The sequence below is a fragment of the Scomber scombrus genome, chromosome 5 (genome assembly GCF_963691925.1).
Source record: "Scomber scombrus chromosome 5, fScoSco1.1, whole genome shotgun sequence".
Lineage (NCBI taxonomy): Eukaryota > Metazoa > Chordata > Actinopteri > Scombriformes > Scombridae > Scomber > Scomber scombrus.
The window spans coordinates 19,860,223-19,885,655 of record NC_084974.1 but is presented as its reverse complement, the minus strand read 5'-3'; the positions used below and the strand labels follow the sequence as shown (position 1 = coordinate 19,885,655).

At 37.5% G+C, this 25,433-nt stretch overlaps 4 protein-coding genes across 4 annotated transcripts; 2 read left to right on the top strand and 2 right to left on the bottom strand.

Annotated features, from left to right (window-relative positions):
• Window positions 1-3,871: 3,871 nt before the first annotated feature.
• LOC133980998 (olfactory receptor 52E8-like) lies at window positions 3,872-4,825 on the bottom strand. The gene has a single exon (XM_062419884.1). The coding sequence runs from the start codon at window positions 4,823-4,825 to the stop codon at window positions 3,872-3,874; it is 954 nt and encodes a 317-aa protein (XP_062275868.1).
• A 2,133-nt stretch (window positions 4,826-6,958) lies between these two features.
• Window positions 6,959-7,933, bottom strand: LOC133980997 (olfactory receptor 2AT4-like). The gene has a single exon (XM_062419883.1). The coding sequence runs from the start codon at window positions 7,931-7,933 to the stop codon at window positions 6,959-6,961; it is 975 nt and encodes a 324-aa protein (XP_062275867.1).
• Window positions 7,934-10,355: 2,422 nt separating this feature from the next.
• LOC133980996 (olfactory receptor 4D11-like) lies at window positions 10,356-11,282 on the top strand. The gene has a single exon (XM_062419882.1). It carries the CDS (start codon window positions 10,356-10,358, stop codon window positions 11,280-11,282), a length of 927 nt encoding a protein of 308 aa, XP_062275866.1.
• Window positions 11,283-17,276: 5,994 nt separating this feature from the next.
• On the top strand, window positions 17,277-18,203 carry LOC133980995 (olfactory receptor 4D10-like). The gene has a single exon (XM_062419880.1). It carries the CDS (start codon window positions 17,277-17,279, stop codon window positions 18,201-18,203), a length of 927 nt encoding a protein of 308 aa, XP_062275864.1.
• The last annotated feature ends 7,230 nt before the right edge of the window (window positions 18,204-25,433 follow it).

The following is a 25,433-nucleotide window of genomic DNA, read 5'->3' as shown; positions in this document are numbered from 1 at the left end:
ATTGTTAAAATAATTATTTTTTTGTTGAAGAAAATACAGTTATGGAATTGAAATAATTCTTAGTGTATGTTTCTTCACATCACATTGCAGTAGATTCTCTATAGTGAACCTACAATTGGTACATTTTCATACTGTCCTATATCAAGGTCTAGGTCAAGGTAATAGTCGAAGGTAGATTTGGTTACAGTTTCAGGAGAGGGCATCTCAACATACAAACAGATACATACATACAAACTTCAGTGACAGCACACCACAAAAACAGACATGGGCAGGTGCTCGCAAGGCTAACTGATCAGGATGAAAGATTGTACAGCTCTAAGGTCAGAATTTGAATTTGAATTAGTGTTGGCGAGAGACTTGAGACTTGACTCGGACTCTTGACCAGAGACTTGAGACTTGACTTGGACTTGACCCTCAAAGACTTGAGACTTGACTTGGACTCTAGCTCAAAGACTTGAGACTTGACTTGGACTTGTAAAAAATGACTTGTGAACAGCTCTGGCAGAAACTGACCTACTTTTTTGTGATGGCGGTATGAGCGGTGCCGAGTTAGGTCGCACTTTCTTGAGCTCCTCGTCAGACCTGTGTATTTTGTATATATTAGCTATATTTAGATGAATCAAAGTTAACTACAGTTTAGCCTACCATCTCATTATTTACGTCTACCTCGGCTTTACCACAGTTTTTCTTCTTTTTTGCGCCCGATATATATATTTTTGCTAACAATGGCTTCATCTCAGCAAAAACGGTCCGCTGCGCTAAGTGCTAAGGCTAGAAATGGCGCTAATGCTAACACCGACCAAGAGATCAGCAACAGCGACTCATCAAATGCCACTATTCTGCAGGCGATCCAGTGTCTTAAGGACGATTTGGTTAAGAAGATGGATGAGAACACTAAGAGTCAGTCTTTGGAGCTGAAACGAGAAATTACCCTGCTGCGAGAGGAGCTAAAAGGTAGCATTGAACAAGTTAGCAGTCGGACCAAGACACTGGAGGACAAAGTGGAGAGTATGCACACAGCGTGCAATAACCACTCCGATGCCATCTGTACACTAGATGACGAGGTTCAGCGGTTGAAACGGGACATTAAAGTACTGTCGGATAAAAACGAAGACCTTGAGGCTAGGTCAAGGAGGTGCAATCTCCGGATCACCGGGGTGAGGGAGAAGCGGGAGGCCGGGAAAGCACCGTTGGAGTTCATGGCAGGGCTGCTACGTGACACGCTGGGCCTGGACACCTGCCCAACGCTCGACAGATCTCATCGGACTTTGCGTGAACGCCCTGGAGACGACCAACCACCTCGAGCTTTTGTGATTAAATGTCACTACTACCAGGAAAAAGAGGCAATCCTTCGCAAAGCAGCCAAGGCTAAGGAACTGATAACACTGGACGGGGATAGGATCAGGGTTTACCCGGACTACACACAGACTGTGCTGCAGCAACGAAACGCTTTTAGAGAAGCTAAGGGCATCCTCAGGGGCTGCAGTGGGGTCGAGTACAGGCTGAGGTACCCGGCGGTGTTGCAAATTACCACCAAGTCTGACGGCCAGCGGCACAGCTTTGCGGATCCGATCAAGGCAAGGGACTTTGCCTAGAATTTTATAAAAAATTCTCAAAACAACTTTCACCAGTGTTATGCAAGGTTTTTGCTGAGGCTCTTCAGCGGGGCTCATTACCCCCCACTATGTCTCAGGCGGTAATTTCAGTCCTCCTGAAAAATGGTAAGGACCCTACTATGTGTGACTCATATAGGCCTGACAGTTTGGTTTGCTGTGACAACAAAATTCTTGCAAAGGTTTTAGCTCTGCGATTGGAGGTCGTACTCCATAAAATTATTCACACTGATCAAACAGGTTTTATAAGAGGTAGACAATCTTTTGGAAATCTTCGCCGCCTCTACAACATCATCTATTCAGACCCAGGGCCCACACCGGAGGTTGTTGTTTCACTTGATGCACACAAAGCATTTGATCGAATTGAATTTGATTATCTGTTCACCGCGCTTAGTAAATTTGGCTTCAGCTCTGGCTTTGTCTCTTGGATAAAGGTCCTCTACTCCGCAGCATTGGACATTTTCATAATACCCACAATGATGGATATGTAGGAAAACAAGATAAATGCAAGAGGAATCAGAAGACAAAACATGGCTACACACAGAGACGTGACTATTTTAACATCATCACCACATGCCTGACTTGTTATAGAAATGTGATCACAGTAGCACTGTGCAATGACGTTAGTTTTACAGAAAGGTAATGTGAGAACATGGAGTACAATAGATACCATCAGTGGCAGAGGTATAAACCAGGCAAAGCCACAGAGCACAGATATGATATTGTTTGTGATAAGGACAGGATAACGCAGTGGAATACAAATTGCAATAAATCGATCAAGAGCCATTACCAATAAGATAAAAGAATGTGCCGATCCTAAATAGTGAACAAAGAACATCTGTGTAAAGCAACCATGAAATGAAATTACGCCATTGCCAAACCAATATTTTGATATGATCTTTGGGACAGTCACAGTGCCAAATGTTAAGTCATGTAGGGCCAGGTGACAGAAGATCAGATACATTGGTTTTTGGAGGGACTTCTCACACATCACAAATGCTAATATGAAAATATTTCCTATCGCAATAGCTAGGTAAAAGAAAAAAAGCACAGCTGACACAAGTCCATAATACTGTTGTGCAAGTCCAGGGAATCCCAGGATCAGGAAGCTTTTCATCTTTGTTTCGTTGGTGATCATAATTTGGCAAGGACAAAAGTCTTATCAGAGCCAAAGCACAACTAAACACCTGGAAGGTAAAAGGGCTGATTAGACTTTTAAAATATGAATTGCTTAGTTATTAGAATATACCACTAACATGCCATGCAATCAACAGTACCCAATGAAAAAAGTATCAAATGACACTGGTGCTCTTCCCTGTGTAATTCTGTAAGTCTGAAGAAGGCGTTCAGTATCAAAAAACTAATTTGAATGTCTGGGTGCCAGGTAATATCAGCCTTTTATCAAGTCGCACCTAACATATCCTCAAAGGATCATAATGTGAATCATACTTTCTTTTTTTTTCTTTTTCCAAGGAACATATTAAAACAACATAAAGCAGTGTAGACCCTATCTACATATACTTTCTTTTACTTTTTTCAACATAGACGAGCTTAGATGATGAAACAAAAAAATCAATATTAATAAAAGAAGAAAACAAATCAGATGAATTTTTAATTAAAACAACATAAAAATAAAACAACCCCTAATATACTTCTCTCCATTATTTTATTTTCATTTCATTTTTTCATTTCATACATCATTCATCAAGAAAGTTGAAAAACTAATTTTCAAATTAGTCTGTGTTTAATGAGCCTTGACCAGAAAATGACTTTCCCTAAATGTTTTGTCCTAAAAAATTAAGCTAATATATATAGACTTTTTTATTTTATTTATCAAATGTAATGCTCTTTATTAAGACAACGAGGAGAACTTTTATATTGAATATATCTTAAGAATGTTTTTGGAGATACCTTTCATTTTTCAATGTGAAACAAACAAAACTAAAATATTTTCAAACAGATTTAAACATGTCCCTAAGTTATAGTTATGACATTAAAGTATTGTAAATATTATTTTCAACTCACAAGAAAATATCACGCTGATTAAAATGCATGAAAATGTACCTAAAAAATTTACAGACAGTAAGGTTTGTATTGTAACTTAGTTTGCAGATCTACAAAAGTGCTAATCCATACCACTATACTGAATATAAGACATTTAGCAGAAGTTTGTAAATCTAAATTACTGTAGAATAGTTGAGCATTAGATTTTCATAGGTTACACAGATATAGAATTTAATGCACATAATCTGTATGCATTACTTCATTCCAACGGTAGCTTTTTTAAATCTCCTCATCAAAATATCTTTAATTTCCTTGGTCTTGAAGCAATATATAACTGGATTAACAGCACAAGGAAGAAGACTGTACAACAATATGAGGGAAATGCGGACATCCAAACTGAAAGTAAATCCTATCACATTAGACAGATAAACAAAACATCTAGGAAGGTAATATAGGCAGGAAATTAATAACTGTGGTGTACAAGTTGATAAGGTTTTGTATCTGCCCTCTGTGTTTGGTATTCTCAAAACAACTACAAAGACAGAAAAATAAGAAAACAATATAAATGAAAGTGGGAGCAGGAGGCTAAACATTGCAAAACCGAAAGCAACATTCACAACATATTTAACATTTTCACCACATGCCAGCCTTGTAATTGAAAAGTGGTCACAATAGCATTGCAAAATGAGGTTAGAGTCACAGTAAGGCAAGGTAAGGGCATGTAATACAATTGCCATCATCCTCACAAATGTCCCAATCCATGAAAACCCACAAGCAATAGAAATAGCGTTATTTGTAATAATAACTGGGTATTTGAAAGGAAGACAAATTGCAATGAAACGATCAAGGGCCATAATCAGCAGAAGGAGAGAATTAATTGCTCCCAAGGAATGCACAAAGTACATCTGAGTGAAACAGGCACCAAAAGATGCTATTTTGTCATCCCACCAATATCTGGATATTATTTTTGGTAAGGTCACTGTACCAAATAATAAATCATTCATTGCCAGGTGACAGAAAATCAGATAGGTTGGCTTATGAAGACGTCTCTCAAATCCAACAAAAACTAAAATAAGAGTATTTCCAACAAAAATTACAAAATAGGTGCACAAAAGTAATGCAGACACTGGTCCATAATATGTTCGATGAAGTCCTGGGAATCCAGTTATTATGAAGTCTTTGATTGTTGTTATATTGGTACGAATCATTATAATTTACGTGCAAAAATGTTTAAAAACAGGCTTTCTAAAAAGAAATGTGCAAGATTCCAGTTGTCATTGATCATCATTCAGACATTATCTATACGTAGTGTCTATGATCATGGGTTTTAGTTAGGGAACATACAAGCACATCATAATCATGAATATCATGTTTGCCCTATACCCAGCCAATCTGAACTCTAAACAGCATTTTATAAATGTTCTTTACTGACTGTCGTAATGAGATGTTTGGGGTGGGAGGTACTGTGTGCACAATATTTACGTCATGAATTCCCTTCTTTATCAATGTAGTCTTGTTTTTTTTCAACCCATCAGTAGCTGACAGTCTGTGAAAAATAATTTCCCTCTGGGGACAATAAAATATCTATCTATCTTCTTTTCTCTTTGGTGTTTGACAGTACAGCATTTTACATTGTGAGACATTTCTTGTTATACACAGTACATGGACAATCAGTGGCATAAAAAAAATCAAACAAGAATAAAATAAAAATACAGTATAAATAAATAAAACCACTCGTATAAAGGGCATGTTGATAGTTACATAACTAGGTAGAATATCCATACAGCAGATTATAATGTTAGATACACTCTGAGGAAGGTAATCACGGTAATCAGATCGGTGCCTTATTCTTGTTTCTATTGTTCATCCGGTTGAGCATAAGTTTGTATGAAGCTGTTTTAAATCCAAAATGTGATAAGGCTGCAAATAAAAATTCCCACTGAACTCGGTCGAATGCCTTCTCAGCATCTAGTGAGAGGGCAACGACTGGATCTTTTTCTGTCTGATTCAGCCAGATCAGGTGTAGTAATCTTCTCAAGTTGTCCGTCGAAGACCTATTTTTCATGAATCCGACTGGTCAGTGTGTATAATGCTCGGCAAGGCCTTCTCCAGGCGTGTAGCCAGGATCTTAGTTAATATCTTACAATATCAGACTTAGAGGTCGGTAGTTAGCAGGATTAGTAGTATCTCTATCTTTTTTAGGTATCACTGACATTAAGGCCTCATTAAATGTTGGGGGGAAGGTTCCTAATGTAAAAGCTTCATTATATATCTCTAGAAATATTAGTGCCAGGGTATCTATATACTGTTTGTAATATTCCACAGGGAGTACATCGAGGCCCGGTGACTTCCCTGATTTCATACCTGAAACCGCAGTCCTGATTTCATTCTCTGTTATTAAATTGTCTAATAATTCCACTTGATCAGGTGCCAATCTAGATTGATTAGAGATTAATATTAGAGAAAAATTCTGTCAGTTCTTCTTGTTTGGGATTGATGTCTGATGTATACAGTTCTTTGTAGAACCTCATTTATTTCCGTTGTCAAAGAGACTATTTCATCACCTTTGTTAATTGCTGGTATTACATTGTAGGATGCTTCAATTGCCTGGCAAGTAACTTGCCTGTCATCTCCCCCCCCTAGAAATTTGTCCCCAGCCTAAATAAAGCATATTCCACTTTTTTATTATAAATTTCTTGCAGTTGAAACTTAAGCTTACATATATCTCGATATAATTTATCTGAGAAATGTTTTGATAGTTCTATTTCCAGATTTCTGATTCCAATTCCTTTATTCTCTTCATGTCCTCTTTTTTCCTTTTAGACGAATGTGCTATCATTTTCCCCCTGATGTACGCTTTTGATGCTTCCCATTCAATTGCTTTTGAGCTAGTCTTTTAGACTTTTGAGCTCCCTCTGTGCTCTGAAGATAAAAAACATGACACTACAATTCAAACAATTTGAGCTCTCTATAGTAATTACTATGGTCAGTTAGAGCTATACATCCAACAATGGAGTCATGGTCTAGCAAACCCATGCTAGACTGTTTTCCCCTGTACCCTTGGACAGAAATCACTAAACAATCACTAAACACTAAACTTACTGTATATAATTTATATGACATTATTTGTTTTACATAAACATAGCACAAGGCTGTTTTATTCAGTACATTTCTATAAACCCGACATAAAAGGCCTTCTTGAGAATGGGCTTGGTTTGAATTAAAACATGTTTTAAATGGCAGGGTTAACATTATGGCAGATTCAGCAGCATTTTATCACAAAGAGTAGGTAGGTAACTAATAATAAGAACAAGTCTAACATTAAATAACACATTGGTTTGTCAGTTAATAATAGCTGAAACCTGTGCTTTTCGTGGAAAGATACTTTTGCTGAAGCGCCTCCTCAAGCTTTCTCTCACATCTTTAGCTCTTAAGCAGTATATAAGTGGATTTATCATGGGGGGGCTAAGGCTATACAGCATGATAGTTACTATTCGCATATCAGCTCTAAATTTAATGCCTACATTGCTAGCTAAATATACAAAACATCTTGGTAAATAATAGAGTGAGATTATTATCAGTTGAGTACTACAAGTGGACAGAGATTTTAGGCGACCTTGCCAATTTGCTATCTTAAGTACTGTAATGATTATACAGCAATATGAAAAAATTATAAATGCCAGAGGCCCCAGTAATACAACCATTGCAAATATAAAAGCAGGAAAGCCATAAGGGGCCCTGTCAGTGCATGCTAGTGTTGTTATACCAATATGATCACAGTAGCAGTGATTGATTATGTTTGAGGCACAGTAAGGAAGAGGGTAGGCCCTAATAACTATCATTAAAGGCCCTGTCTTGGCAATAACCCATGCAATAATACTGAGAATGCCAATGGTGGAGTTTTTAAGAACAAGTGGATATCTGAGAGGATGGCAGATAGCCAGATACCTATCTAATGCCATAAGGAAGAGAATATTGGAATTCACTGTGCCAAGATAGTGAACAAAGTACATTTGGACAAAGCAAGCAGTGAATGAAATGGTCCCTGATTGAAACCAGTACTTTGTGATGATCTTAGGTAAAGTGGTTGTGCTAAAGAGAATGTCACATGCACTAAGATTTAGAATTATATAATACATTGGTTTATGAAGGCTGCGGTCAGTTGCAAATAAAAAAAGAAATGTTGCATTACCTATCAAAGTTAAGGAATAAACTAAGAGCAGTACAGCTGAGGCAATGCCATGGTACTTTGAATGAAGTCCAGGGAACCCGGTAAGGATAAACTCAGTCACAGTGCTCTGATTTCCCTCTGCCATGATGGAACAGAAATTTCCTAAAGGAAAAATGAAAGCAGTGAACACATTAGATAAAACACTTTAACATTGTCTTAAGCATTTAAACTATAGCAATACTTGTATGCCCTTTCTTATTCTGATAACCAATTGTCTGCACTATCAACCATATTCTAGTAATCAGTGTTATGCATTAAAATACAATTTGAGCGCAAGTAGCTTATTCAAAGGGTTTAGCTGCCTATCATCCATTTACACTTACCCTCTCATATATGACAGCATACTCTGCAGTTTCTCATGTTAATTCACCTTGTAAAGTGACGTTTTACTCTATGCCCTGTGATGAAGTAATGGTAGCCATTCATTTCTTATTCTCAGTGGATCACTGACAATTCCTCAATTAGTCTCTCATAGCCTCACTAATGGCATGACATGGTTTTCCATGAAATACACTCAAACAATTACAGTAAACCCACTAGAGTAATTGATTGTGTATTACTGTGTATTAACAGTAGGAGTATTATTGTTTCTTATATGTTTCTTATTTCCAAGTAGATGCATATCCTACATTTTGGAATGTAAACAACATAGTTATTAACATGAAATCTGTAAATGAAAAAATGCACTTTTGCATTGCAAGGAACACTCACCTTTTGATGGCTAATTGGAAGAACCATTTATTCAATTATTCTAATAAATTACAAATCACATAGGAGTAGACTGTCATTTAAGAAAATCCCAATGTGTATCTAAATTGATACTGCAAAAGGAGTGTTGATATTCCCCCGTGTTTAATGGTAGTCTCTAAAGACATGGCATGTGTTTAAGCAGAGTGGTTATCTTTGTAGCATAACCTTCAGGTTAAAGGTAAATAATACATTTGAAATATGGTGCCTGTTAATCTTTTTTTCTTTTTACAAAGTTGTTAGACAATGCCTAGCCATGGTTGCTATTATTAGAATAGTTGTAGTCTTACTATGAGATATATTTGGTGGTTAAAGCTTCTTGAATGTTAGATTTTCTTTTTTTTATCTTTCATAGCATGTAAACAATAAGAACTATATTCTTGTTGTGGAACAAACATGCAGTCTCAGGCAGTTCAGAGCCCCAGAGTGCTTGCTTCCCTGAACAAATGTATGTTGACCAGACAGGCTTTAGGCCTGTATGCTTCCCCACTTAACTAGAGCCTGGTTGTACTTGAGGGTTCTTCCTGTTAAAAGGGAGGATTTCCTTGCCAACGTCACTAAGTGCTTGCTTATGGGAGACTCTTTAAGAGTATGGTCTAGACCTGTTCGATATGAAAAGTGCCCTGAGATAACTTCTGTTGTGATTTGGCACTATGTAAATAAAACTGTATTGAACTGAATATATTGCTGCCCTACAGGTTTATAAGCATGCAATATACTGGTTTCCAAAGTGTATGGAACTTATCTAAGATGTCTGTTGACAAATCACAGATTTAAGAGTTGGTGTTCCCTAAAACACAAAAAAGTGAAAATAATGTATTTAAAAGGAGATGTGGATAATGTGAAACATTGTTTGGCATATGTAAAGACAAATAAGTCCTTCAGGGGAAAACAATATTACATAAGATTGTTTTGAGAGAGTTCACTAAGATACAAGGATGCACACAGAGAGGCCTACAGTCACACATGCACACTCTAATTACACACTTGAGACCGTTATTGACATGGGACACTAATTAGCTCCCTGTTGGAGCTCAACTGTAGTGGTTAGTTTTGAATCAGTTTTTAATAGATATTGGACACACAATTGGATTACACAGTAGTCAGTACTCAGTACTCAGAACCTAGAACTTTCTTTGTATAGTTTGCATATTCTCCATGTGTCTGCACGGTTTTCTCTTGGTTCTTAGTCTCTGCATTTAGTCCAAAGAATTAATTCCAACTGAATCCCTAGATTGTCCATTATTATAAAAGTTATCCCTGCGATAGATGTACCAGTCTAGGATGTACCCTGCCTCTTGCTCAAAGCATGCAAAGAGGGACTTCCCATCCTTCACAGGATAACATTTTTAACTAATCTAGCTGTTGACACGGGCCATTTTAGGTACCATTCATGCACAGGAAAGGAGCCATCTCGCCTTCAGTATCAGTAGGTGGTTGCATTAGCTGGTGCAACATTGGCCTATGTGCAGGCACTATTCATTGGTCCATAGGTTGCGTGGACTGCAGTGGAACAGGGGAGTAATTCATAGGCCAATTGGGCTGTCCAATGAAAACTTGCTAATCAGCTGAGCTTTAAAACCCTACATCCTAGAAGCTGTTTGGTGAACTCCTTTGTGGGTTTCAGTGAAAGCTGTTTGATTGAGCTCAGGAAGAGTTGCGCTTCTTCAAAATCTGACTAGAACTGGCTTTTCATGATCTATATTGAATGATCTTTTGCTTTAAGAAGACTATTTTCATCAACTTCTTTTTTGTTGAGTATGTCTTTACAGAATGCTTCAATCCAAGTAACAGAATTTATTATCAATGGTTTTGACAAAACTGAAAAGCCTTTGGTAGTTGGTGTGGTTATATTAATTACCTATATTTTGGCTTTATTCGGCAATATGATAAACATTGTCTTCATTATAAATGACAAGCGATTACACAAACCAATGTATCTTCTCATTTGCAACCTTGCTGTTGTTGACATACTGTACACATCCAGTGCCTGTCCAACAATGATTAGGGTTCTAGTTGCTCGTGTTAATACCATATCTTATCTGCATTGCTACATTGAAATGTTTGCTTTCCATTTGGGAGGGGTAATGGAGATGTTTGCTTTATCAATTATGGCATTTGATCGATTGATTGCTATTGGTTGTCCATTTAAGTACCACAGTTATTTAACAAATGTGCGAATTATTGTCATAACATATTTCCTGTGGATTGCTGCCGGTGCTTTTGTGTCTGTTCTGCCAGCTACTCTGCTACCTCTTCCTCACTGCAGGTTAAAGATGAAGTACACTTTCTGTGAGTATGCTGCAATAATAAGAACTACATGTGTTGACCCCCAACCTTATTTCAATCTGGTTACCGTCATAACATCTTTTCTTTTATTTTTCACTTTTGTGTTTATTTGCCTTTCTTACATTTTGATCATATTTTTTGTCAAATTCTCCACAGATAGCAATAAATGGAAAATGGGCAGCACGTGTTTGAGTCACTTGGTTGTGGTAACATGTTATTACTGTCCAGTATTTGTTCGCATTGTATTGACAAGGTTGGGTGTGGTATTAACTCTTGAGGCTCGCCATGGCTTAATGATCGGGGCCATCCTCGGCCCATCTCTTGTAAATCCTTTTGTGTACTGTCTTAGGACAAAAGAAATTAGATGTAAAATTTTTAGGATTTTCAAAAACAGTTGAGACTCACAGTAGATCTTCAAGAAATGTAAATTTGTTAATACTTTGTTATGCATCCTTTTATGATCTAAGTATTTTGGTGAAATGATCGAATCATTCATCCATGTATTTTCGGAACTATTAATCCTGTTCAGGGTTGTAAGGGACAGAGGCCTATCACAACAAACATTGGTAAAGAAGCAGTCTACATCCTGGACAGGTCTGTACTCTATTGACAAACACAGTCAGGCTTATGTGTTCACTTGCATGCAATTTATACTTTCCAGATAACCTAACCTATCTGTCTTTTGACTGTGGGGAGAAACTGTTTTTTGTTTTTTTTCCCCCAGTGTTTTTCAGTATACCAAATACATACTTTCTGTCTGTAACTATGTCTATCTCAATAAACTCTATGCTCATGCATTGTGTGTATAGGCATAGGGCATTAAGGTAAATTTTTACCTTAAAAAAAGTTATTTCAAATGCATGTTTTATTTCAAATTCATAGCAGGCATGAGTTTTTCCCCATTTTAATGGTACATGTTTGCAATAAGGAAGATGTGTAAATATATGCTCATCACAAAGGTGCAGAGGTATTAGGAGACAACAACAACAACAACAATGTAAAGAGAGTAAAGCCTGCACAATTATTCCACTGTATCCTGTATACTGCAAAACTGATGGTATAACTTATGATATAGCTTACTGTATACATCATTTATGTAAATAGTGTGGGAAAGTCAGTAAAATGTGTGTTGACATGCAATGACATTTTACATCTTTTACATTTGTAACTTCAAATAAAACATATTGAGTCCCTATTTCCTGTTTTGTTATGACCATAGAAGCCATATTATAATTTAATATGAAAAAAGAATATACCTATGAAATAATGACAAAACACAAGCTCAACTAATTGTATATAACATTCACAGTATTTTGTAGTATTTTGATTTATAAAAAATGTAGTTTTTAATCAACAAAGTATTCCGAAATATACATACATGTCTAATATTTTCTGACAACCCAAACTGCTGGAAAATTGATTGATTCATTGGCAACTCAGTGAATGAATATACTTGTATAGAGGAACTACCCCATTCTAATATGACACATGAATACATTTTATCACAAAGAGTCTTCACTAAGACAGGTGAGTGATAACAGGAACAGTAAAACATTGAATAATGTATTAGTTTATAAGTTACAAATAGGTGAGACCTATGCTTTTTGTGGAACGGTGCTTCCTCAAGCTTTCTCTCGTGTCTTTACACAAGTTTCACACATTTCCAAGGAGACACATACATATACCATACACATTTTGGAGTGTAAACCATATAGTAACATGAAATCATAGTGAGTGTTCCTTGCTTTGTTAGTGTTAATTTCGTTGACAACCTTTTTTTTCCTGCCGAAAACGAGACAATAACTAAATCAAAACTAAAGCACGAGGACAGAAACTATGACGAAATGTATTGACACTTTCGTAGACGAATCAAATTGGGAAGAGATCCAATCAGAACTAATCGCTTTCACCGTGAGGAGGTGAACCACACATATGATCTACCCCTGGGAAAACGATACAACTGGCACTAGCAGCCACACTATGTGTGCTTCTCAATTCTCTTAAATTGCATCCACGTTTCCCTCACTACTCCTTGATAAGCTGTCAGTCGGCTTTTACAGCTGTAGCGACTTTTGACAAAAAAAGCGACTTTTGACGGAGTTTGTGTCTCCACACGTTCACTATGCAATATTTAAGTCGACTAAACGTACGGTAGATTGAGTCGACTATAACCCAATGATATTTAGTAGAGTAAAACTACTAGACTAAAACAAAAACAAAAACTAAATGACATTTTAGTCCAAAGACTATGACTAAAACTAAATCAAAATGTGCTGTCATATGCTAATGAATTATAAATCACAGAGGAGTAAGCAACTGTCATTTTAGAAAATCCCAATGTGTATCTAAATTGATACTGTAAAAGGAGTGTTTTCCCCTGTGTTTAATGGTAGTCTCTAAGCACATGGCATGTGTTTAAGCTGTGTGGATGTCTTTACAGCATAACAATCAGTTTAAAAGCAAATAATAAACTTGAAATATCGAGCCTGATAGCTTTTCTTTAAAAAAAGAACATGGCTTTTATTATTACTATACTATTAATAGTTGTTAGCATATAGTCTAACTATGAGTGATATAATTGTAATATTAGTAATAACAGTATAGCAAAAGTGATTAGTTATGTAAGTGGTATTTAAAAGACCAGTGTGTAACATTTAATGGTATCTAGCTAAATGGACTTGGCAGAAATGGAATATATTATAGTATTATAATATATATTAATATATAAGTATGTTTAAATTAGTGTATAATCACCTTAAAAAAAGAATGAATGAGCTCTTTATATCCACAAAGGGAGCGGGCGGTAGACGCTGCCATGTTGGACTGCCTTGTTTCTACAGTAGCTCAGGAACAGACGAACCAAACACTGGTTTAAGAGTTTTGTGACCACCGTAGGTTCTACAGGCTTAGAAGTGGGGGGGTATTCATGTGATTGCAATTAGCAACAACGCGCTAAATGCCACTAAATCCTACACACTGGTCTTTTAATTTAGTTTTATAACAAGTTTCATCAATTGGTCAATGACAACAGTCAGTTATCAACTAAAAATGTCACACTGGCTAGTTACAGCTTGAATATGAGACTTTTTTTGTTGAAAATGTCTATAAGATGTGTGTTGATGTCGAAAATCAGAGATTAAACAGTTGATGTTCCCTAAAACACAAAAAAGATAAAATAATTTATTTAGAAAGAGATTAATATGAAACATTGTTTGGCATATGTAAAGAAAAATAAGTCCTTCAGGAGAAAACATTATTACATACGATTGTTTTGAGAGAGTTCATTAAGATACAAGGATGCACACAGAGAAGCCTACACTCACACATGCACACTCAAACTTGAGACCGTTATTGACATGGGACACTAATTAGCTTCCTGTTGGAGCTCAACTTTATTGTTGCAGAAACACGTCACTCTGCCTCCAAGACAAAACTTTTTAACCCATCATCTTTAGATGTACATTTTTTGCACATATATCATTTACTACAAAGTTTGTTTCAACACATTTGATGATATTGGATGAGAATTCACTGTAAATTACTTGACAGTGGTCATTACTCAGAACCTAGAACATCATTTGTGTAGTTTGCACATTCTCCATGTGTCTGCAGGGTTTTCTCTTGGTTCCTAGTTTACACATTTAGTCCAAAAATATATTACGGTCAACTTGAATCGCTAGATTGTCCATAATATGAAAGTTATCCCTTTGATAAGCGGTCCTGTCTGTCTGTACCCTGCTTCTTGCTCAAAGCAAACTGTGAGAGACTTCCACTTCCCTGATGCACAGGATGACAATAGGATAAAGAAAACTTAGAGAAAGGCATTGTTTACTCAAAGACAATTGGTTAAATAACTAATAAACACAATCCTTCCTGAAAAAGGAAAAGAAGACTTACACCACATTTACACAGAAAGCATCCTAGTTCTGACACTATCCATGTTTACCTACATCTCAGCCATGTTTTTCAGTTGTCTGAAAGACTATTTTAATCAATCCAGCTGTCCACACGCCCGATAGACTGCTTTAGGTCACTTTTACAAGCAGGAAAAGCAAACCAAAGCATATATGTTCTTTTTCTGCAGTTTTATGCGTGTAACTACAGTTATTGTATTAGGCTTAATGCCCCCAAATTGTGGGTGACTGACACTCAACATTGTGCCAGTGTAAACACAAACTCTCACATCAAAACACCCTGTGCAGCGAACTTGAGAACAATAGTGCATGGTTTTCAGGGGAAATTATTCCTAGAAGTGGCTGTGGCTCTCTAGACCATGCTCCAGCTGACCACTGCAATCAAAATGGACATTATTAAGTTATTTTACAAGGTGTGGTAGACAAAAAACGAGTTTTAGGATATAAAGGCTGGATTTGGCAAAGTCCACAGTGCTGTTGTTTTTTATCTTTCTTCGGTATATGATCAAGGCCAACAACAGGCTATTACCAAGATGGATGGAAACATTTGAGGAAAAGTTGTGACGGTGGTCAAGCTTGGTGACTCATCCTGTCCATTACTCCCGTGGTTTATGAAGCCATTTCCAGAATCCAAGAAACCAATCCATAAGAACAGGATTATCATTTAGTGATAAACCTCTATAAAAAAAAACAACAACTAATTTGTGTTATACATCTGCTGCATGGTGATTTTTTTTAGGTATATATGACCCATTCACTAGTTTTGGAGCAAACTCATCTTCAGTGTCAGTTGGTGGTTGCATTAGTTAGTGCGACATTGACCTATGTACAGGCATTATTCATTGGGCCATAGTTAATGTGGACTGCTGTGGCACAGGGGAGTAATTCATGGGCCAGGCACTAGCAGTGGTTGACCTCCACACTGGAGCTGGATAAAATTTATTGTGGCGATTATTGCCGTGTTTGTTTTCCAGGACACAAAGCAGTGATGGCAGTGTCAGTAAGCTGCATAAACATCTCATGATTTGCCTGTTGGTGGGCTTGAGTGTAGTCTCTTTTCCTCTGCCTCTCATCAGGAGGCTTCATTCTCCTGTTTTTTAAGTTTCTGCTCAGTTTGATAGCTGCCTTTTTCTGAAAACAGCTGAAAAAGGCCGCAAGGGAGATAGCCATGGCGGCTGAGACCAGCTCTAGGTGGCTGTGCCTATCAAGAGACCGCAATTGGAAACCATCTGCTGGTGAAGGATAACTCAGTCTTTGCTGCCCCACTCAGGAGAGATGTACAGGTTAAGGGGCGAAACACCTATGACCATGAGATACCTGCTGAGGATGCAGATGTGTTCCCAATATTGCAGGCACAAAAACAACCTTCACGCAACCATGAGGAAGATCTTGTTTCATTCCAAGTTGCTCCTGCAGTCTCTGCTTGTAGCAAAGCATTTATGATGTTTACTTCACTTGAGGATCTCCGGGTGTAGAGAGGAATGCAACCCTTCTTAATGCAACATGATGCATCAGCAGGACACTTTATTTTCTTTACAGAAATGTGAATGTGTGTTTGTACTTTTGGACATTAGAGAAAGGCAGCCACTGGACTCTTGGCAGCAATGTCTCTTTCCCTTCCGGTTTGTTCTTGCATGGGCTGCCGCAACTGGGAGTTGGAGGTCTGAAGGGCCACTGGAAGCACTCTTGAAAGCCAAACAGGTGGGGCTGGGGAACAGGGAACATCCTGCTGCAACGGTGGAGAGATGGTTTGTCAGGCCGTTCTCTTTTTCCTCTGCCCAATAATCCAGCCATGGAGAGGACGTTAAGTGCTCTGGCCAAAAGCACTGCCACTTTGTAAGCCTTCTCATTTGAGGCTGACTGAAACCAGCCTTATATTGCTTACTTTGACATTTGCAAGACATGTTTAATGGCTAAAGTTTACTTTGAATTTCCTGTTTTAGAAAACAAATACTTATTCTTATTTAGTAAATAAATATGACAATAGAAGTCATAATCCAGGGTTTTCTGTTTATTTTTAGTACAAACAACTAAGAGTTCCACTGTGAGGACAGAGTGTCTTGTGCACAGGTATATTTAATAATATATTGTTTGATTAATCATGACTGAGGTAAATGTGACAATTAGGTGATATTGTCCAGCCTTAGTTTGCTGATATGTGATAAATGTTTAGCTAGGTTTATCTTGCTAATTAGGATAATTAGCTGGCATCACTATCCAGTGCGATTGGACAGTGGGGCTGTCCAATGAAAACTTACTTTTCAGCTGAGTTTTAAAACCCTACATGCTAGAAGCTGTTTGGTGAACTCCTTTGTGGGTTTCAGTGAAAGCTGTTTGACTGAGCTCAGGAAGAGTTGCGCTTTTTCAACAACAACTGGCTGTTCATGACATATATTGAATGATCTTTTCTTTCTTTCTTTTTTGTATTTTCATCAACTTCTTTTTTGCTTCATTCGTCATCTTGATATTTTGTTGACTATGTCTTTACAGAATGCTTCAATCCAAGTAAAAGAATTTATTATTGGTGGTTTTGACAAAACTGAAAAGCCTTTGGTAGTTGGTGTGGTTATATTAATTGCCTATGTTCTCGCTTTATTTGGCAATATGATAAACATCCTCTTCATTATAATTGACAAGCGATTACACAAACCAATGTATCTTCTCATTTGCAACCTTGCTATTGTTGACATACTGTACACATCCAGTGCCAGTCCAACAATGATTAGGGTTCTAGTTGCTCGTGTTAATACCATATCTTATCTGCATTGCTACATGGGAATGTTTGCTTTCCATTTGGGAGGGATAATGGAGATGTTTGCTTTATCAATTATGGCATTTGATCGATTGATTGCTATTGGTTGTCCATTTAAGTACCACAGTTATTTAACAAATGTGCGAACTATTGTCCTTACACATTTCTTGTGGATTGCTGCTGGTGGTTTGGTGTCTATTCTTCCAACAACTCTGCTACCTCTCACTCATTGCAGGTCAAAGCTGAAGTACACTTTCTGTGATTATCCTGCATTATTGCGAACTACATGTGTTGATCTCAATCCTTATTTCAATCTGGTTACCATCATAGTATTTTCTCTTTTATTTTCATCCTTCTCCTTTATTTGCCTTTCATACATTTTGATCATATTTTTTGTCAAATTATCCACAGATAGCAACAAAAGGAAATTGGGCAGTACCTGTGTGACTCACTTGGTTGTGGTAACATGTTATTACTGTCCAGTATTCATTCTTGTTGTCTTGACAAGATTGGGTGTCGTATTAACTCTTGAGGCTCGCCATGGCTTAACGATCGGGGCCATCCTCGGCCCATCTCTTGTAAATCCTATTGTGTACTGTCTTAGGACAAAAGAAATTAGATGTAAAATTTTTAGGATTTTCAAAAACAGTTGAGACTCACAGTAGATCTTCAAGAAATGTCAATATGTTAATGCTTTGTTATGCATCCTTTTATGATCTAAGTATTTTGGTAAATTGATGGAATCATTCATCCATGTATTTTCGGAATTATTAATCCTGTTCAGGGTTGTAAGGGACAGAGGCCTATCACAACAAACATTGGTAAAGAAGCAGTCTACATCCTGGACAGGTCTGTACTCTATTGACAAACACAGTCAGGCTCATGTGTTCACATGCATGCAATTTATACTTTCCAGATAACCTAACCTATCTGTCTTTTGACTGTGGGAAGAAACTGGGGGAAACCCACGCAGAGCCAAGAAAAAACATACAAACTCTCACATCTTCACTGTGCCTGTTGATATATTGAACTGAATATATTATGAAGCAAACATACTGTAAATCATGAACTTTTTTTTTTCTCCATATTCTTCTGAACTAGAAATGGAAAGTGGATTTTTACCAGCTCTAATCCTTAAAAAATAGCCAGTACTTAATGAGATTTGTTGTTGTCGGTTTGAGCACTGATCAAGGTATCTCTTGATTGATCTCTATCATCTACATCATATACAGCCGTATTCACTTTGATTCTTTTTCACTTAAACCTGTTGTTTATTTGGTTGTTTTTCCATCCTAAACCTAAGTATATCCTGCTTTTGCTTCTTTGCAGTATGTATATAATTTAGCCCTGATTACACTTGTATTTGGACATTACTTTGTAGAACATTTGCAGGATTTGTCTGCATATTTGTTTGAGGACTTGTAGTCATGTGCTTGCATTAGATTATAAGAACTTTATTTATGGGTTCGCGTCTGGAAATCTGATGGTTTATGAAAGGCAGTGTTTGTTACACAGGCCAGTTTCAAGTTATCTGAACAGGAACTCCACTAGATACCAGTTTTGTCTTTATTTGAAGATAGATTGATGTCTGAAAAAATACAGAGAAGACCAGAAAGCACATGTTTTATTTCAATTTCATAGAAGACATGAGCTGTGACCCATTTTAATGTTATACATTTGCAACAAGGAAGAAGTGTAATGATATACTCATCACAAAGGTGCAGAGGTATTAGAAGACAAAAACAATGTAAAGAGAGTAAATCCTGCACTTATTCCACTGTATACTGTATTGTCATACTGTAAAGCTGACATTTAGGATGTGTCTGATGGTATAACTTATGATGTAGCTTACTGTATAAATGATTTTTGAAAATAGTGTGGGAAATGTCAGTAAAGTGTGTGCTGATATGCACTGACATTTTACATTTTTAACAATTATAACTTCAAATAAAACAATGAGCCCGTTTCCTGTATTTCTTTTTTTTTTTTAAATGACCATAGGATACTAGCCATATTATAATGTAATATGAAAAAAGAATTTACTTTTAAAATGATGACAAAACATAGGTTCAACTATTATTATTATATTATTATTACTTTGCATCAAAGTATTATGATGTATAAAAAAACATAATTTTTAATCAACGAAATACACATAAATGTCTAATATTTTCTGACAACCAAAACTGCTGGAAAATTGATTGATTCATTGGCAACTCAGTGAATGAATACAAGGTCTCGGACTTGGTCGCTACTTTTTAGAGAGAGTGACTCAAGATGTTTACTGACAGCAATCCTCTTCTCTTTATTGCCAAAACAAATGACCTCAGTTTTGTCCTGATTTAATTGAAGGAATTTTTTGTTCATCCAATTTGTTACTTGCTCTAAACAGTGACACAATGACTGTATTGGACTGTAGTCATCTGGGGACAGTGCTAGGTATATATGCGTGTCATCTGCATAACTGTGGTAGTCTACATTAGAGTTCTGCAGAATTTGACCCAATCAATCAATCAATCAATCAATCTTTATTTGTATAGCGCCAAATCACCTCAAGGCACTTTACACATAGAGCAGGTTCTAAACCGTACTCTGCAGGTTTTCATTTTAAAGAGACCCAACATTCCCACATGAGCAAGCTCTTAGCGACAATGGCAAGAAAAAACTCCCTTATAACAAGAAGAAACCTCAGGTAGAACCAGGCTCAAAGTGGGCGGCCATCTGCCTCGACTGGTTGGGGTAGAGAGGAGAGAGAGGAAGAATAGGAGAGAGAGAGAGAAGCACATTGAAAATTGTTACAACCTGGCTCAGAGGTAGGACAAAAGATGGAGACCACACATGACTTTAAACTAGAAAACATACATTTATTGAATTAAACTAAAATAACTATGTATGTCAGTTCATCAGTAATGTTTGTAATGTATGGGTGTTTGTGAATGTGTATAAATGTGAAATGAAACAAGAATATAAATAACCAAAGCTCAAAACAAACCCAGCAACTCAAACAGGAGAGAGAGAGTAAATGCCCAGAGCTCTATTTATAAAAGGGGCATCCACACCAATCCAGGTGCTAACCATCTCTCCTGATGGGCCACTCCCCAAATCCCAGACAACCAATCAACTTAGGTTAGAGGCCATGAGGCCGTCACAAAATCAACATTGAAGCTAGTAAGTCTGGGGCTGGAAGCTACAGGCCCAGATTACCTGTGAGACGAGAAAGCACAGACAACTCCGGGGAAGAAGTTTAGGATATTGAATGCATGAATAGTACATGAATGTTAATGGATATAGATGGATGGATAGAGAGAGAGAGGAGGAGAGAGGAGCTCAGTGCATCATGGGAGTCCCCCGACAGTCTAAACCTATAGCAGCATAAACTAGGAGCTGGTCCAACTATAAGCTTTATCAAAAAGGAAAGTTTTAAGCCTACTCTTAAACGTAGAGAGGGTGTCTGCCCTCCGGACCGAATCTGGGACATGGTTCCATAGGAGAGGAGCCTGATAACTGAAGGCTCTGCCTCCCATTCTACTTTTAGAGATACTAGGTACCACAAGTAGGCCTGCATACTGGGAGTGCAGTGTTCTGGGAGGTACATAAGGTACTATAAGCTCTTTAAGATATGATGGAGCCTGACCAGTGGTGTAGTGGTCCCTGGAGAAGTGGGTATACTCTCAATTTTTGCCCTTTTTTTTAACGCAGCCCAGAAAAACACTGTGTTTTAGAAACAGTGACATGTAAGACTACTCTAAATCTGTCAGTAGTATTTGCTCATTGTCACATCATTTCTGCTGCTTGATCTCAAGGAGGAAGGATTATGAAATTACTAAACCAATACTGGCCCACAGACTAGTGAGAGACAACTATGCATTTTGAGTGAACTATTAAGGAATAAGGAATTACACCTATTCTCTCAGTTGGCAAGTCAGTAGTTTTGTAAACTCTTTGAACAGCTGATTTGCAACAGATAGTGTGGGCCAGAGTGTGCCACTATTATAAAATTAACATGACTTGATCAGGAGCAGTTTGTAGGTATTAATGGTCACACAGGCAGCCTGCATGAATGTAAAATATAAATGAGGCAAACATGGTGTTTCAGTTATTTTTTGAACATATATTTAAATAAAATACTTCAGACCTGAATTTGACAATGCATCCTTGTTCATATTTCACCTTAGATTAAAAAAACATTCTCTTCCACACATCAAAATCAATAGATAAACTCAAAAGTGCTTTCTTCTTGAATTGATGCTTTAATAGAAACTGTCATGACAGCTTTGTGACTTAAAGAAGATGCCTCGTCAATTAGGACAGCTAATTTAAGGATGATGCTATAATGCTACTGATGAGTTTGCTCTGCATCTCACTGGCAACATGTTGTAATATTTGTGTTGTACTCTTCTCTGTGTCCAGTGTTTCAGGAGTTACCCGAACTAGCACTCTACCTAAATTTACCGGTTCATTGCATATCCTAAAGGCAAATCATTTAAAGTAAACTTGTAAAAGTAAATTTGTCGGTTAGCAATATTTACCTCGGCATGGCCCGCCCTTCTCTGCCTCCGATTGGCTCATCAGTTTACTGCTTAGATTGACAGCGAGTACTAGCCAATTAGAGGCAGAGTAGCGTGGGTCATGGCTTCACCATCCTAGGACAAAAATGGGCAATTTGGCTCGCAGATACTACTGAAAGGTGCGAATCAGGGGGGATTTAGAAGTGGGTATACGCAATGCTGACTGAAAAATAAGTGGGTATACCCGCGTGTACCCTGGACTACACCACTGAGCCTGACCATTAAGAGCTTTAAAAGTGAGGAGAAGGGTTCTATTCTAGATTTTACGGGAAACCAATGCAGTGAAGCCAAAATGTGAGTAATGTGATATCTCTTTCTAGTTTTTGTCAGAACGTGTGCAGCTGCATTCTGGACCAGTTGGAGAGTCTTTAGAGATTTGTTAGGACAGCCTGATAATAATGAATTACAATAATCCAGCCTAGAAGTAACAAATGCATGGATTAGTTTTTCAGCATCATTTCGAGACAGGATATGTCTAATTTTTGAAATATTACGCAGAATTTTGTTTATACTGTATGGGAATTAAAGGACAAATCCTGGTCAAACATAACTCCTAGGTTCCTTACAGTAGTGCTGGAGGCCAAAGTAATGCCATCCAGAGAAGTTATATCATTAGATAATGTGTTTCTGAGGTGTTTAGGGCCAAGCACAATAACTTCAGTTTTTTCTGAGTTTAATAACAGAAAGTTGCAGGTCATCCAGGCCTTTCCGTTTCTAGTTTAGTTAACTGGTTGATTTCATTAGGCTTTATTAATAAATACAATTGAGTATCTGCATAACAATGAACATTTATTGAGTGTTTCCGAATAATGTTTCCTAAAGGAAGCATATATAAGGAAAATAGTATTGGTCCAAGCACTGAACCCTGAAGAACACTGTGTCTAATTTATGTTTGCATAGAGGATTTATCATTAACATTTACAAACTGAAATCTATCAGATAAATATGATTTAAACCAGTTTAATGCTGTTCCTTTAATGCCAATTAAATGTTCATGTCTCTGTAACAGGATTTGATGATCAATGGTGTCGAAGGCAGCACTAACAGGACGAGGACAGAGAGAAGTCCATTAACTGATGAAGTTAAAAGGTCATTTGTAACTTTTACAAGTGCAGTGTCTGTGCTATGATGAGCTCTAAATCCAGACTGAAAATCCTCAAATAAGCTAATTATTAGCTAAATAAGTTATTATTTAGAAAGTTATACAGCTGATTAGCAACTGCTTTCTCAAGGATCTTAGAGAGAAAGGGGAGGTTAGATATAGGCCTATAGTTGGCTTAAACCTCTGAATCAAGAGTAGGCTTCTTAAGAAGTGGTTTAATTACAGCTACCTTAAAGGACTGTGGTACATATCCTGTCACTAAAGACAGATTGATCATATCTAATAAGGAAGTGCTAACTGAGGGAAAGACTTCCTTAAGCAGCCTAGTTGGAATCGGGTCTAAGAGACAGGTTGATGGTTTGGAAGAAGTAATCATTGAAGTTAATTCTATTAGGTAGACTGAAGAAAAACTAAATAAATGTCAGGTTTAACAGCAGTTTCTAAATTTCCTGTGTTAAAGGATGAATCAGTGCCTATTGAGGGCAGGAGGTTATGGTGCGGAGCCGAGCTTCTAACTCACTAAGCCTCGCCTCCAAGACTGCAAACAAACTACACTTAGTACAAGTATCATTACTGTCAAAGGAGGCAGAGGAGTAGCTAAACATGTGACACACCGAGCAAGACAGAGCAGAAGAGTGAGAAGGGGAGAGAGAAGCCATGGCTAACTGCTAACCAAGATTAGCTGTGGAGCTAACAGGGGCTAACAATGGAGCTAAAGCAACAGATGTTTAAGCGGTAGGTTTTAAGAGATCGGAAAAGCAAGAAGCGCTTTAAACCAAACAAGCGTATGCTTAAGTGTACAATGAATAAGTATCCACAGGAATGAAAAATATATCAAAGTTAGCGGAGTAGAGAGCAGAGACGCTAACGCTAACAGTACACAGTAACACAGTCGGTAACAGGAAGTGACGGAATACGCTTACCGGACTGTGGCAGCATATATAGACTGAACAGAAGGGGTCCAAGAACTGACCCCTGAGGAACTCCACATGTCATAGCCACTCGATCAGATTCATAACTTCCAATGGTCAAATAACTCCGCTTCTCCAAGTAGGACCTGAACCATTCTAGAACTGTTCTGCTGAGCCCTGCCCCAGTTTCCAACCTGTTCAACAGTATACTGTGATCCACAGTGTCAAACGCAGCACTGAGATCCAACAGGACCAGAACTGACACCTTGCCTGAGTCAGCGTTTAACTTTATGTCATTTAACACTCTAATAAAAGCTGTTTCTGTACTGTGGTGAGGTCGGAAGCCTGATTGAAATTTATCAAAAAGGCCACTGGAGTTCAAGATATTGCTGAGTTGATTGAAAAGCACTTTCTCAACGATCTTGGCTATAAAAGGAAGATTTGAGATAGGTCTGTAGTTGGTTAACATGGAAGCATCCAGTGATCTCTTTTTTTAAGAGTGGCTTAATGGCAGCTACTTTTAGGGGTTTAGGAAACGTGCCTGATTGAAGTGAGCTATTTATTATTTGTCGCAAATCTGTTTGGACTTCACAATAGTTTTAAAAAAGTCTGATGGCATTGAGTCAAGACAGCATGTTGATGGTTTTAGATGCTGAACTGTTTCCTCTATGGTTTTTTGGTCAACTGTATTGAATTCTGACATCGCAGTTGAGTTATTCCTAGGAGGTCGTAGGGATTGCGTCATTTTATTGTTTTGTTGATTTGTGTTGATATTTAACCTTATGGACTGGATTTTTTCACTGAAAAAGCAAGCAAATTCATTGCATTTTTCTGTAGAAAGGAGTTCTGGAGCTATCTGTTTAGGGGGGTTTGTAAGCTTATCAACCATAGCAAACAGAGTGCGAGTGTTGTTGATGTTCTTATTAATAATTTCAGAAAAGTGTCGCTGTCTAGCTTTGAGTAACTCATAGTTAAAATGACAAAGACTTTGTTTGTAGAGGTCAAGATGAATTTGAAGTTTAGTTTTTCTCCACTTACGCTCTGCTTTCCTACATTCTGTTTTCAAAGCCTTTACCATCATAGTGTTCCTCCATGGTGTTTTCTTTCTGATCAAGGTTATCTTAGTTTTAATAGGTGCAACAGCATCCATGACATTTGAGATTTTCCAGTTAAAATTATCCAGGAGTTCATCTACTGACTCTGCACTCACAGTTGGTGACATAGCTATAGCCTCCATAAACTTTGCACTGGTATTCTCATTTATGTACCTTCTCCTAACAGACACAGAGGTTAACTGAACAT

What these genes read in the sequence shown, in the direction of transcription:
- LOC133980996 (XM_062419882.1), top strand. Translation starts at nt 10,356, where the DNA reads ATGTCTTTACAGAATGCTTCAATCCAAGTAACAGAATTTATTATCAAT.
- LOC133980998 (XM_062419884.1), bottom strand. Translation starts at nt 4,825, where the DNA reads ATGATTCGTACCAATATAACAACAATCAAAGACTTCATAATAACTGGA.
- LOC133980995 (XM_062419880.1), top strand. Translation starts at nt 17,277, where the DNA reads ATGTCTTTACAGAATGCTTCAATCCAAGTAAAAGAATTTATTATTGGT.
- LOC133980997 (XM_062419883.1), bottom strand. Translation starts at nt 7,933, where the DNA reads ATGGCAGAGGGAAATCAGAGCACTGTGACTGAGTTTATCCTTACCGGG.